Source organism: Notechis scutatus, chromosome 6 (genome assembly GCF_049901735.1).
Source record: "Notechis scutatus isolate UNSWTSFEM ecotype Mainland chromosome 6, rNotScu1.2, whole genome shotgun sequence".
NCBI lineage: Eukaryota > Metazoa > Chordata > Lepidosauria > Squamata > Elapidae > Notechis > Notechis scutatus.
In genome coordinates, this window is record NC_142014.1 from 48,665,862 (window position 1) to 48,680,976 (window position 15,115).

The 15,115-nt window shown below is 33.8% G+C and overlaps 1 protein-coding gene across 1 annotated transcript in view; it reads right to left on the reverse strand.

Annotated features, from left to right (window-relative positions):
- The window catches only part of NUP205 (nucleoporin 205), a 40,538-nt gene that overhangs the window by 21,078 nt on the left and 4,345 nt on the right, over nucleotides 1-15,115 (reverse strand). Inside the window, exons 4-14 of the mRNA XM_026694306.2 lie at nucleotides 13,365-13,509; nucleotides 12,575-12,734; nucleotides 11,006-11,234; nucleotides 9,764-9,928; nucleotides 9,409-9,584; nucleotides 8,108-8,224; nucleotides 6,633-6,770; nucleotides 4,349-4,499; nucleotides 2,111-2,316; nucleotides 1,692-1,874; nucleotides 1,184-1,234 (exon numbers count right to left, since the gene is read on the reverse strand). Coding sequence (XP_026550091.2) covers nucleotides 1,184-1,234; nucleotides 1,692-1,874; nucleotides 2,111-2,316; nucleotides 4,349-4,499; nucleotides 6,633-6,770; nucleotides 8,108-8,224; nucleotides 9,409-9,584; nucleotides 9,764-9,928; nucleotides 11,006-11,234; nucleotides 12,575-12,734; nucleotides 13,365-13,509 — 1,721 coding nt within the window. The remainder of the gene's footprint in view (nucleotides 1-1,183; nucleotides 1,235-1,691; nucleotides 1,875-2,110; nucleotides 2,317-4,348; nucleotides 4,500-6,632; nucleotides 6,771-8,107; nucleotides 8,225-9,408; nucleotides 9,585-9,763; nucleotides 9,929-11,005; nucleotides 11,235-12,574; nucleotides 12,735-13,364; nucleotides 13,510-15,115) is intronic.

Genomic DNA, 15,115 nt, shown 5'->3' on the forward strand with positions numbered 1-15,115 from the left:
TATCAAAAAAACCCAAACCAATTTACAATTTCAGTCTATAATGTTTAATCTAATAAAACAGATAATTTATCATCATTTACAGAATCCACAAATGCTGTTCCACTGTGAACAAGGGACTGTTGAACCTACAGGTAGTTCTCAACTTACAACCATTCATTTAGTGATCATTTGAAGATGAAACAGCTGGTGTGCTAGAAGTAGAAGATTTGGAATTAAGAGCACATGTCCTGAGATTTGGGTGGCATGGTTCTCTGGAGCATGCCAAAGTCAAAATTAATGTGATTAAATAGGATAGATTATAAAAATAAGAGAAACATGTTGTAACTTTAAAGAGGTAATTTATAATTGTATTTATAACTGTTATAAAGAACACTTGAAGCTACTCCTCTGTATCTTTTTTCAATTTTTATTTTACTTTCTTTCCTTTTTTGTATTTTTAATTTTCTCTTAATGGGGTAGGGGGAAGTAGATATATTTTGGAAAGCTTAGAACTGTTCTATTCTGCTTTAATATTTAAGACTCCAAACCATCTTAAATAGTTCCAAGGTAAATCAAAATATAATCATCGTAAACCAGTAGGCGACAATATAAATTTTCCAAATAAAGAAAACAAAATTCCAAAAGGACCTAACTGCAATTTGAGTATCATTATTTTCACACTTGCCAGTTTATCTCACTGTATCCAGAAAATAAGGAAGATTTAAATCTGTGCAGATCAGATTATTGATCCTATTTTTTATACTGGATTGAGGCTCTAGCCAATGATATAATGGATTTTTGATAGATTTATGTTGTTTTCTTGCGATTTTGTTTAAAAAAGCAGTGTATACAGTATTTATAAGTGTCAGCAACAAGCAACCAGATCCTCATGTGAAAGGTTCAAGCTCACTACTTAATTCCTATTATACAGGAATTGCCAGATTACCAGCCTTAGTCTGGGAATAGGTAAGATTCTATACAGCTCAAAGAACCTGTGTGTGTGTGTGTGTGTGTGTGTGTGTGTGTGTGTGTGTGTGTCTCAGTCCTGGCCCTCTTGCAACTGTGCAAGAATTTAAGGCTAAATCTGTGATTGAGGGCCTAGATGGGTATTTCCCAACATCAAGATACTGAAAGATAACGACTGTCTCATGTTAAATAATCAAATATACATTAAAAATAGAATGACTAAGTGCAGACAATTTACCTCGATACCAATGGCTTGCCTTTGGCCTGGAGTTCTTACAGTCTGCAATATCTTCCAAAATAAATCGGAGAGAAATGAAACGTTTGTCACTATTAGCAAAATAATACAATATTAAAAGAATGAACTATTGTTGATTGTACAAATCATTAGTGACAGGTCCTGCTCCAAAATTAAAGTACCTGCACTCTTCTTTTCATACTTTTTTGTTTACTAAGTATACATTTTATTGACGGAATTTTGAGTTTAAAAAGTTTCCCACTAAATACGTAAACATTTTTTTAATTTCTTATATACAATCAGAATTTTTGTCTCTCTATCTTTTACTTCCCATTCACTAGCAATAATTTATAATATAAAGGAAAATAACACACTAAAGTTGGAAGGGCATTCAGGAACTCAGTTTTGCTCAATACATTTTCTTATTCTGTGCGCCAATTTTCCAAATTGGAAAACATAAAATAAATTGGACAAAGTACAGAGCAGGGATAAACTTCCCTTTACAAGATACCTGTGTGTATTCCAATGATTGCCATAGTGAAGCAGCAATTTCTGGAGATTTCCCAAAGGCTGAGAGAGTTTCTAATAATTCTGCTTTCAAAATTGGATGTATACTGCATTGCAGAAGTCCCAGAATAATAACTACTGGTGTCCATTGAGGATGTTCACAGAGACTCAATCGTGCATTTTCACTCTGAAAAATTAAGAAAAACTATCACTGATAGCTAGTGTCCATTATACCAAAAATGAATATTCAGAATTGTAACATTTTCTTACACATTATTTTTCTCCCATCAAACTTACCTTCATTTAAACTATATTTATGGCCACCTCTTAGCTCCTTTTGCATTTATTCCTGGGACCAAATATGTCAGTAACTATTGAATAAAGTAGCAACTGAATTTCTTCATATATCAAGTAACTACCTACCCATTTCACAATAGTCTTAGTAAGTTGCAGAAAGGCAATCAATCCATCCTGTTCTTTCTGTGTGATGCCTCTGAGAGGAAGATGACGATATTGAATGCTCTCTGCACTTGGCAAATCTTTACGTAAATGTTCATGGTACAGCATCAAGGAGTGGAAGAAGTGTTCCCAAGAGACGGGACTTCCACCTGCTCCCTGGATGTTTTCAGCTGAATGAAAAAAAATCTACAATGTAGATTATATTAAATAAACTACAAGTGAAAAAAATGTTTCCCTAAATTCAATCTCATTGAGTGACTGAAATAATTTAGGCCATTCTAAGTGAGGACTGTATATTAAAGCTCCCAAAAATAACTAGGAGGTTGTTTCCTTGTTTGATTCTTTTCCTTAAAAAGACTTTTTTCCTTTATCATCTCCTGCTTTAGGGCCTTTACTGTTCAGTCCATTTTTTACTTCTATTGTTAGTTACATTGCTACAAAACTGCAAATATATGCCAGCTTATTTTCAAAAAGAAACACAAAGACATCACAAGCATTGAAAATCAGAATGGCAAAATTTATTCATAATCACTTCTATTTCTTAAGGTAGATGGAAAGAGATTTATTCCTCGTTAACTTCCAGATTAGCTGAGTAATTGTCCTCTTACATTTATTATTAGTTATCAGTGATTCCCCCTGTCCAGTTTGTTAGCTCTCCTTGTTCATTCTAGACTATCTCCCTGGAAAACTGATTTATCCTCAGCAATACCCTATGATTGCTTAATAAACAGCAACTAATCATCTACAACTGAAAATCAGCAGGTCTTCAACTATTATCTTTTCGCTCAACAGAGCTGAGTCCAAAACAAACAGCTGTCATCATTCTTCTCTACTCCACTACAAGCTCTTTTTAAATTTCTTCGTACACTGACATTATATTATATGAACAAAATTAGCAAATGTATAAATAAAAGTGAATTAATTATCCAGTTTTGGATCTTAAGTGCAAAAAGCCAGAAATCATAAAACAGAGAGAGAGAAAAAATGTTTGGTTTACCAATTATTTTAAAAGTCAAGCTTTTTACAAATTATCAATCATTCAGAAATTATACTAAAATGAGGATTTCCTAATGATCTCCCTATAAAAATGTGAGTTAATAAAAGAAAAGAAAAAATGTAAAGATCAAGAACAGCATATGTACCTTTAAACTTTTAACATCTTCTATAAAATACTAATTAAGGATGCATGGAATTTTCACCTAATTAACAAGCTTTATTAGATATGCTAAACATTAACTTGAAATGTCCTATGAATAGGCAATACAAAGGACTGATAACATAGCACAGGTAGCCTCCAACTTACGACCACAATTGGGCCCAAAATTTCTGCTGCTAAGCAAAATGTTGTTATGTGAGTTTTTCCTCATTTTACGACCTTTCTTGCTACACTTGTTAAATGAATCACTGCAGTTGTTAAATTAGTAACCCGGTTAAGTGAATATGGTTTTGCCATTGATTTTGCTTGTCAGAAAGTTGTAAAAAGTGATCACATGACGTGACATAGCAACTGTCATAAATATGAACCAATTGCCAAGCATCTGAATTTTGATCACATGGGAATGCTGCAAAACTTGTAACCAGGGGTGGGATACTACCGGTTTGGAGCGGTTCTATAGAACCGGTTGTTACGATTCTGCGCAGTTCAGAGAACCGGCAAATCGTGCCCCTGTCTCCGCCCACCCCTCCTCTCCCCACCCAGTCAGTCCTTATCATGCATGCCGGACATCTCTGACTGCATTCTCCCCCGCCCAGTCACTCCTTAAGGTATTTTTTTCCCCTCCCAACTATAAGTTGTTCCGACGATCAGCTGTGCTGGGATCCCCCTTGCTGTCTTAATGCTTCACCTAGGAGGCTTCTCTGAGGTCCAAGAGGCAAAAAAACAGAGCACCGGGGGAGGGGTTGCTGCAAAAAAAAAGAAGCCACGCCTATTCAACCATTCCCACCTAGCCATGCCCACAGAACCAGTAGTAAAAGTATTTGCATCCCACCCCTGGTTGTAACTGTGAAAAATGGTTATGTCTGTTTTTTCAGTGCCAGATGAACAGTTAAGTCGAGGACTATCTGTAAATATGAAAAGCTTCAATCTCAGTGTTCAATTACTTCCCTGAAGACACTTCTACTTAAGATTATGCTTATGTGTGTTTACAGTGAATGGAAATAAAACATTGAAACATTCAGCCTATGTGGTGCTATATTTCTTACCATGAGTACTACCATTACCCTTTAGCAAAGTAAAGCAATAATGAGAACACCGGGGTCCATTGGCCAATCCCTGGAGCATTTTCAGATAAGGAATATAAATTGTGGAAGGAAGCAAGTCTCCCATTTGTCTAACAAATTTTGATAAAACAACCTGCAATATAAACAAAGATTAACCTAAGTAGAAACACCCACTCAAACAAAACCTTGACATTTGTTTTCAAACATATCTGGTTAGCACATACAGATAGCCCTTAAATAACGACCACAATTGGGCCCAAAATTTCCATTGCTAAGGGCATGCAGTTGTTCAGTGACTCACCCCCAATTTTATGACTTTTTGTCACGGCCGTTAAGCAAACTACTATGGTCATTAAGTGAATCAAATCCGTAAGCAAATCCCCCATTGACTCTCCTTATTGGAAGCCGCCTGTGAAAATTGCGAATAGCAATCACGTGACCCTAGCATATGGCAACTGACATAAATACAAGCTGATTGTCAAGCACCTGCAGCAAATTTGTGAGGCCTGATCATATTTTCCCAGCACCATTGCAAATTTGAATTACTGTTAAATGGACATATACGCAATCTGCTTAAATAACAGCAATCACTTAATTTTTTATATGTTGTGTTTATTAGAATTAACAGCAATATTCACCCTACAGTCAATATTAACAACCACAGATATCAATTGGGGGAGGGGAGGAGCCAACAATCCTATGGTTCTCAGAAAAAAGTTCCAGGAACTAGTGGATATTGCAGGCTACCATTTCACAATCACTGTTTTGCCTCTGGTAGTTCTTGGGATGCATCTCCAGGATCAAGTGGAAGAAATGCTATAGACTGCAACAGAAACTTCCTCTGTCAGTGCCTCAAAAATGGGGCAGGGATGGGAATATAAATAATATGTCAATAAGTGAATGGTGTACCAGAAGTGGATCTACAGCATCCAAAATCTTTTTGTTTCCCTCAAAAACTCTTGAAAAGTGATAGACAAGTGCACTAAATAATAATATACAGTTCTAATATTTTTCTCCCCACTCGCCCACATATACTCTACACCAGGTCAAGTGCCTACCCAGCAGGGGTTTAAATGATGGTTCTTCCACTGAATATTCTGATTACTGTACAGATTATTATACTAAGTATGCATTTATCTCTCTCAAACTCAAAAAAGGTCTGAACTTCATCAAAAAAGCACAACAAAGAATGTTCTTTCTGCACCAACTCAGGAAGCTCAAACTGCCCAAAGAGCTGCTGATCCAGTTCTACAGAGGAATTATTGAGTCTATCATCTGCACCTCTAACTGTCTGGTTTGGTTCTGAAACCCAACAGGACAGACACAGACTTCAGAGGATAATTAGGACTGCAGAAAAAACAATTACTATCAACCTGCCTTCAATTGAGGACCTGTATGAGTCAAAAAGAGGACTGTGAAAATACTTACAGACCCCTCACATCCCGGACATAAACTGTTTCAATTCCTTCCCTCAAAATGATGCTATAGAGCACTGCACACCAGAACTAGACACAAGAACAGTTTTCCCCAAAAGCCATCACTCTGCTAAACAAATAATTCCCTCAACACTGTTCAACTATTACAAAGTCTGCACTACTAATCTTCTCATCACTCCTTATCACTCATCCCTTCTCACTTGTGACTATATGACCGTAACTTTGTTGCTTGTATCCTTACGATTTTTATTAACTGTTTCCTAGTATGATTTGATTGCTTATTATACCCTATGACTATCATTAAGTGTCGTACCTTATGATTCTCGACTCCTGATGAATGTATCTTTCTTTTATGTATAATGAGAGTATTTACACTAAGACAAATTCCTTGTGTGTCCAATCACACTTGGCCAATAAAGTATTCTATTCTATTCTATTCTATTCTATTCTATTTTATTCTATTCTATTATTCTATTCTATTCTATTCTATTCTAACTCAGATAGGGTTGCATTTTATTTTTAAAACAGTAAGCAAAACTAAAGCTACATAGAATTTATGTAATATTTTAGATAATCTTCATAACTACACTTTAAGCAAATGCTGAAACATAGAGACTGGTACCAGTATTTAAAGAGGGGGGGGCGGGAAAAGGGGGTTAGTAGTCCAGTCTAATTTCAAAAAAGGAGGTGGTGTGCAATAATTTCTTCTCAACAGGGCTCTTCCTTTAATAGTGGAGACAGTTCACAAAGATGTTTCAAGAAAACTATCCAAATTAAACAAAGACATTTCAAATCACTGGCATTCCAAACAAAGAAGTCATTTTTCTAACCTGACGCTGAGGTGGTCTTTGATGGGCTATCCCAAGATATGAACCTATGATAGTGGAGCTCTGCAGAGAGTCTGAAGGACACCAATATTCAAGAGCAAATTCCAGATGAAAGGGATCTTTCTTGTATAACTCAGCAATCTGTAAAGGAAGAAAAAATAAAAAAATGCATTTCAGGAAATGTATAAGGTGGTCCTTAGTTAACAGCAGCAATTAGGATTGGAATTTCTCTTACTAAACAATGCAATTATAAAGCATGATGTCATGTGACCACACCGAGGAATTTAACATAATTCCTATACAGGATCACTTAAGTTTAAGTTATATGCTCTTTTAAAATCTATGGAATCTTTTCAGATGTTAGTGAGCAATTATGATAAAGGCATATTGTTAAAAATCTCTGGAATCTTTTCATCTTATTGAGCAATGTTGATAAAGGTAAATTATTATTTGCTTAACACAACTTACATAATAGACTATATTTTAAGTGATAAACCTACATTCAGATATTCATTCATTGACATTCATTGACATTCAGGTAATACTGAGAAAGGCAGGAAAGAGAAGGATAATGAGAGAACTAGGAAAATTAAACAAAAGCATACAATAGAAAGTAAGAAAGATATCTTCCTCCCATTGCCATTCTTTTGGCTATGTATAACACATTCATTTTATGCCAAGAAAATATATTCCAGGAAACAGGAGCCAATAGAAAATTGTGTTGGCTTAATGAGAAGTAATTGCATATCATTTCTCCATAAGACAATATAGAAAACTCATCTTAAGAAATTAAGGGGAGATTAAGCCATTATATAGCAAGAAAAACAAGCCCTTTGCTGTTCCCTTCATAAAACAGTTTCTTTTCCCTAAAGTAATGATAGGAGTGAAAAGCATAGTTAGACTTCACACCAAGCACAGCAATAAATCTCTACAGTAGTGTTTCCCAAATTTCTTCCAATAAATTTATTAAACATTACAGTAAAAATAAAAGCTACAAAAACTACAAATCATTATTGTCTGGCGATTTTTGGGAACTGAAATCTACACATTTTAAAATTGCTGAAATAGAGAAATGCTGCTACAGATACTCAAGCCCACATTCATTACTTACAGCAGAACTTCATAGACACAGATACATAAACTATTTTATGGCAAAATATGAAAGTCAATATTTGTACAGCTTTGCTTATTGAAGAACAAAGAAATCAGGTTGTCTGCTCTGAGGTTTAAATTCTAGATGAAGGCACACCAACCTTTCCAGAAAGAAATTAAAAAATATGGTTTGGTTACAAGACTTTCTTCTGTTGCTTTCTTTACTTTTAAAATGTTGTGCCCTGAGGAAATTAGGTTAATAAAACTGTTATGTATATAAATGACTATATATGTAGTTAAAAATAAATTTTAAATACATTTTAACATAAATATTTTGCTGTGTTTTTAAAGAAGAAGTATTATTAAAAATAAGAACATTAACTTACTAAAAGCATCAGATGTTCTAAATCCCTTCTAACAGATATAGGTGGTTCATTACCTATCTGTATACTCATATGAATCATACGAGCATCTTCATCAGCACGGTTTCTCAGTTGTTTCACCTATACAATAGGTCAAGCAAATAAAGAAGGAAAAAGAAAAAAAATCTGTATGATTTACCAACATTAGCATTTTAAATTTAAGACAGAATAAATGAATGAAAGGAAAGAGTATTTTTTAAATTAAACATAATTATTCTGCTTGAATAGCTTAAGCCCCATCTGAGATCAGCATTTTGATTCTCAAAGAAATCAATCACTGGATCCTTGCAATTAATAATCCAACCCAGAAATAATATTGAGTCTTAAGAACAAGCCTTTAATAGACTTATCCAAAGCCCTTTAAAGAGACCCATATTTGTCAGTATGTAAAAATCACATTGATATATGAATCTTTAACATACCCTATATAAGGCAAGACAAGACTTTTGTCATTATTCTACATGTGGAAAATGTAGAAAGTTAATCATACAATTATAACTCCTGTTGAAATCAATATTCTATTTCTGAAGTATTTTCTATACAATCCAAAAGATTAATTGTTCCAAGGGAGGTTTTTTAAAAGGCAACTGGACTTTCTTATTTTTTTCCTTGAAGATATTTTGCTTTTCATCCAAGAAGCTTCTTCAGTTCTGACTGAATGATGGGGAATGGAAGGATTTATATTCCTTGAAGTCATCTGGTTATTAGCACTCTCCCTGAGAATTGTTGAGGCTATGGGGAGTTTACCTGTGCCCTAAATCAGTGTGAAAATGGGTGTTCAAAGAAGGTTCCATTGGAGACACTTCAATGATTGTAAGAGGAATGTTGTAAACAGTCAATAGACAGATAATAACTAAATGAGGACCACTTATAACTGTAGATTAATAAAATATAACATTTTGACTTACTCCAAAGAACTCAAATTCTATCTAATTATATAAGAAATACAGATGAAGAAAAATAATTATTTTAATACATTCAGAAAAGACACCTTCAATATAATAGTTTAGATTTTTTTTCTTTTTAATTAAGTCTATATTTAGATGAATAGTCAGATAACAATTGTTATGTTTGAATGTTGTTTGAAGGGCATGTGTCATTCCACATACGTTTATTTTTAAATCAAATTTTTTTCTCAGTTTAAAATCTTCCCTAAAATGTTTAGACATGCTTTTTTCAAATTATGTAAATAAATTACACTGAAATATTTGATCTATTTTATATTCAAGATAATTCTAACTTAGCTCCCTCCCCATAAAACTTACTTTCATTGGCATGAGGGTAAGGAAATCTGTGATAAGGTTGTGGATTCTACGGATGTAAAATTCTTCCTGATAAAAGTTTTCTGCTCTCACTACAGATTCAGTGAGAAATAGAAAAACATTGTCTGCAATTGCTAACTCTGCCATTGCTTCATCAGCTTCAGTGAATTCCGCAAATGCTGCAAAGAAGAAAGAACAGAAGAAGCAATGTCATAACACATCACACTTCATAGGAAACATCAGTTAGAAATGCCATTTTAATCAGTAGAATGTGTGCAGATTTGCTTCCTTCATTGAAATGAAGGCAGGGGAGTGGAACTGAGTTCCTTGACTAAATGCCACTTTTAATCAAATTTACCTGTCACATCAGAGAAGTGTGAAATTCCACGCAAAGTTAGCGCCCAAGCTAACCTAACAGTAGCTTGAAGTCCTGGTAGTTTCCAAGGTCGAGATTCCTGAAGGCGTGTATGGATTGCTGCTATATACTGTCTCTCTGTTAGCAGCGGCAACTGGCGCATCAGTTCTAAAGCAACAATAAAAAGTATCTACCAATGAAATGGTCCAATTCCATTGAAAATTTAAAAAAAATACTTAATTTGTCTCATTTTACACCATATTAGTTCTTGGATACACAATGTTCATTGTGTATCATGACTGGGTTCAAGCATGCAAATCACATTATGGCTTAATGTGGTATAGAAGCACAACCAATAAAAAGTTAAATTCAGAGATAAAATAAAATGTACACAGGATTTTCATTTTAACACAAATGGACTTCTATAAATAAATGCATAGTTATTGTTTAGTATTATACTTCTTTGAAATTTCTCTGCCAAAAAAGAATTCGCTATCAATTTAATTGGCTAATGAAACATTTGATCAGAAATTCTTCCAGTTTAGATTATTTATTTTTCAGAAGACTTTAGACATAAATGGTCATCAGTCACTTTGTTTAGTACTGTTGCAACTTTGAATGGTCACTAAATGAACTGTTGTAAGTCAAGGACTACCTGTATTACAATTGGGAAGTAAACTCAGGAATAGAAAATCCACTTAACTACCATCTAATTCCCATAAATTTATAAATGATAAGTTTCTATCTACAAGATTGGGTCAGTTCCTACTTTTTATTTTTCATCTAGTGTAATAGTTCTTGGCCTAATAAACATTCAAGAAATGGTTATATAACAACAGCTGCAATCTATTCCATTGTCCATGAAAAGACCCACCTCCTTTCTAAATCATGAAAAGGCCGCTAGAAAAAAAAAATGTCTGCAACCTAATATCTTATGAGATAAGCTTATTCTAAATGAAAAATTGCTGAAAAAACTCTAACCCATCTCTTATATCTCATTAAATCTTGCTATAGCCTGTCCTAGTCTTGTTAGGAAGTAATCATTTCAGTGTGCAAAAGTTTCTGGACACTATTCTCATATCTGAGAAACTATCCTTTTTAAAAAGCCTACCATAGAATCATAGTAATATAACAGCTAAGATAAATATGTAAGCAATGAATATTTTTAGTTGTAGACATTTAATTATAAATTAATGACATATATGAATGGCATCTTTCAGTACCAACTAAAATGGAAAATATTACCATCTCGATCTTCAGTGATCTGTTCTAGAAAGCTGACATCAAAACAATACAGAACAGCCAAAAGTAATGCCAAGTTTACTCTGTCCAATGACCCATCAGCCTCTACAGTTACTTTCTCCAAATAACTAATAAGGATTAAAATATCATCACGACTTAGTGGTGACTGGCAAGTCCAAACAAACAAGCTTTCAGCCAATGCCTGCCGACACTCCTTGATAAGATCAGCAACCTAGTTCAAAATAAAATATTATTACAATTGCATAGGCATACAATTATTACACTTGAAAGCATGCAATTTTATATTGTGCCATTCTATTACTGAACTAGCAAAGATGCATTTCACACATAACAGCAGTGAAAGAAGCAATAGAATCAGCAAGAGACCAGTTCACTGCTAACCCAAAATTGTTGTGACTTGAACTGATCTCTGAGGCTAAGCAAGATAGGCTCTGACTAAAACTGAGGGAACTGCCGGGGCATTGCTGGGCTACTGGTGGGAAATGGAAAAAAGCAATGAGAAACCACTTCTGTGACACTTTCAATAAAATTGTATGGTGAAAATAATTAGGACTGAAAGCATTATGACATTTGTCTTAATGGAATTACAATGGGACCGAAGTATGTGAATTCAAGATCACATGTGTAACACTAATTTGCAATTTAGTATTCCATATATGGGTTGCATCTACAGTATATATTTAAAACACATAACACATTTTACTGTTCTTATTAGGAATTCATCACTGACTATTGAAAAAACAGTTATATACACATACATTTGTACTATATTGTACTATAAGAGCAAGAAGCAACAATACTATAAATTATCACAGACTTTAGCACTGAATTTATAATTAAATTAATCTTAGATTGGCATATATATATATGTGTGTGTGTGTGTGTGTGTGTGTGTATAAGAACACACCACGCACACACAGTGTGGTCATGTGATAAAATTATACCCTTTTGGGTAATTTTTTTGGGAGAGATAAGAATCACTAAGCAAAGAATTAAATGGTCTCCAAAGTTAGGCTTCTTGCATTTATTTAGGACCAAACCATACGTTTTTTTAAAAATAAAGAACTGATTACTGTTATCTATTTAATTTTAGCAAAGCAATCATTGTACAACAACTGCTGCATTAGGAACAACACATTTATTTATTAAATTTATAAACCACCCATCTCATGTCAAGCAGCTTGAAAGCATCATAAAAACAGAGGTACAAACATTAAATATTAAAATTAAATTAATCAGACTTCAGAAGCAGAAACCATAATTTCATCAAATTTTGTTGCATTATTTGGTTTACCTTACTAGCAATAGGCTATAATTTGATAAACTCTTCATTATGGCATATTTTCATCTTTACAGCAGCCATCTCTTTGTGCACATCACAGTAGATCTTTTTTGTATTTCTTTTTCTTTACATGTACCTTGGTTTTATGTTAATGTACACTAGTTACCTGATACTACTTGAAATTTTAAAAAAATGATTTTGAAACTAATGCTGCTTTTCTAATTGTATTCCAATATTAAAAGTACTATATGTATTTTAAAATTATTTACCTCTTTGCGATGTTTCTCACTACCAAGGCCTCGTTCTTTCTGTAATTTTTCAAATTCAATGTTCACATCAATTTGAGATATCAAAGTCAGAATTTTATGAGTTAAACCCTGCTCCATCAATTCATCTGTAAACTGTGTTGTTATGGACACCAACTCAGGACTGTAATTGAAAGAGAAAGTAGTGTCATAACTAACTTTATTTTGACATGCTAGTGAATGTTCCTGAGTACTGTAGAACATTAGAAATTAAGTTATATGAACAATATTAGGCATTCAAGAGAACAAGTGATAAAAGCTGGAATCACTAAGTTTTGAGGTAGAAGCAAAATGGCAACATAACAAATTGTATCACAGATGCAAAGACTGAATCATGTGCTCTTCAGCACTACACAAGTACTTTTTTAAACAAAAAAATAGTTATAAATCATAGGCCGTTGGCTTGTTTTCTTGATTCACATGGGAAAATATTCAAATTAGATTTCCTTCACCTGTACCTTATAAATGATGTAAACTGCTGTACTACCTCAGTTTTTTTAACTCATCAGCCTCATGCATGCATATACTAGACACTATAGAGCCAAAATGGAGCTGTCAAAATAAAGACTATTATGAGGAAGACAAAAAGATAAAAACAATACATAATACACTGCATAACTATATAATACTATATAAATAGTATATAAAATAGATGCAACTTTCCCTTCGACTGCAAAAATCAGGCTTTGAACAATCCAAGTTCAAAGTAAATATGCTAACGTCTAAGATTTTTCCAATCTCTTTGAAGACAGACCTGAGCTCTAGTGTCCATGTCTTGCCTCTACGAGACTGGATAAGTGTTCTCAATGAATTCGCAATGCATCGCTTCCCATCCCAGTATAAGAGAACAGCTACTAAACCCCTAGTGAGACCTGGGAAACGAGGCTGCTGGTGTTCTCCTAAAAAGAAAAATAAAGTTGCAGTTACATATGAGGTCACGGCTTCTGATGCTTTTCATTTTCTTATTTCTCCTGTACTCAGTTTCAAATATTAGGGAAGGGGAGCAGAATATATGAAATATTCCTTAATAAAATGTTCAAGTTCACCTCTGACTCAGCCCTCTGCAATTTTGTACCCATTACTAATATTCTAAAAAGTGTAACTAAGCGGACAGCCCTCCTCTCTGCCATGTGTAAACTGACTCTGCATCATGGTAAGCATTTTTCCCAATTCCTACAGAAAAAAATTAGAAAGGCCAACCAATTTGTCCATCAAAACTGAAAGTGTGACAACTAAATGTATATAAGCACTCCACAATACCATTACAGTAATAGAGCATGTAGCTTACACAACAAAATGTTCCTGTATCCTATCTCTACTCTTTCACTAATAACCTTTCTCTACTATTTCATTAGTTACTATATGAGTATCTTCAAGTTTCTCTTAGTAACCTAAAAATAAATGCTTTTGGTAAGGCTTAAAGACACAGAAAATCACTACTTTTCAAAGTAACCTATTAAAATTGTTATTAAAACACGCTATTTTAATTTTATATTGTTTTTATTTCCTGTAAGCTACCTTGATTCACCATGAGTTGAGTAGATAGCAATATATATTTTTTAAAATAAGTAAATAAATGACTTTTGGGGAGGAAATTATATGGGAACATTTTTCAATCTAAAAGGAGCAACATACAGTTTTTAGGCATATTCTAGGATCTTCTCAGCCTTTCTAGCTTATTTTACTAGTACAATGAGTCAAATACAACCAACAACTTCTGGATATATAGTAATACTTAACTATACTTAAAATTGGACATATGATATAGCAATAGTACTTAGACTTATATACCCCTTTATAGTGCTTTACAGCCCTCTCAAAGCATTTTACAGAGTCAGCATATTGCCTCCAACAATCTGGGGTCCTCATTTTACCCACCTTGGAAGGATGGAAGGCTGAGTCAACCTTGAGCCTGGTGGGATTCGATCTGCCAAATTGCAGGAGTAGCTTGCAGTACTGCACTCTAACCACTGGGCCACCGAGGGTCTATAACCCATATTAATTTTTTTTTTGAACAAATTATATGCTGCCCTTCAAAACAACATTTTCTCAGGGCAAGTTTACAACATTTGAAAATCATTTATGAAATTGCATATTGTATAATAAAAATGTGGGCAGACACAATTTTAAATGCTGTACTGAAACAAGTGTAAGCATTAAACATTAAACACTTTCATATGTTTAGATGCTATAAAGTTTTAAAATATATATCTCTAGGTTAAAAAAAGAGATACTGTGTCTTGCTCAGGCAGAATTTTCTAATCCAAGGTTGCTGGATTAGATTACTACTTCTGCAGAAAGAAACCCACTATTCCTAGCATAGGGAAGTACCTGGAACAAGATGCTTGATATTTATTTTTACTGCCTATTCGCTGACTAGAGGCGGCTTACAGAATGTAAAACCATATTTAAAATAAAAAACAATAAAAACTAACAAAAAGAATCAAATAAATTAATAAAGTACAATAGAACAAAATCTGGAAAAAAATAAATAAAAAAAACCCA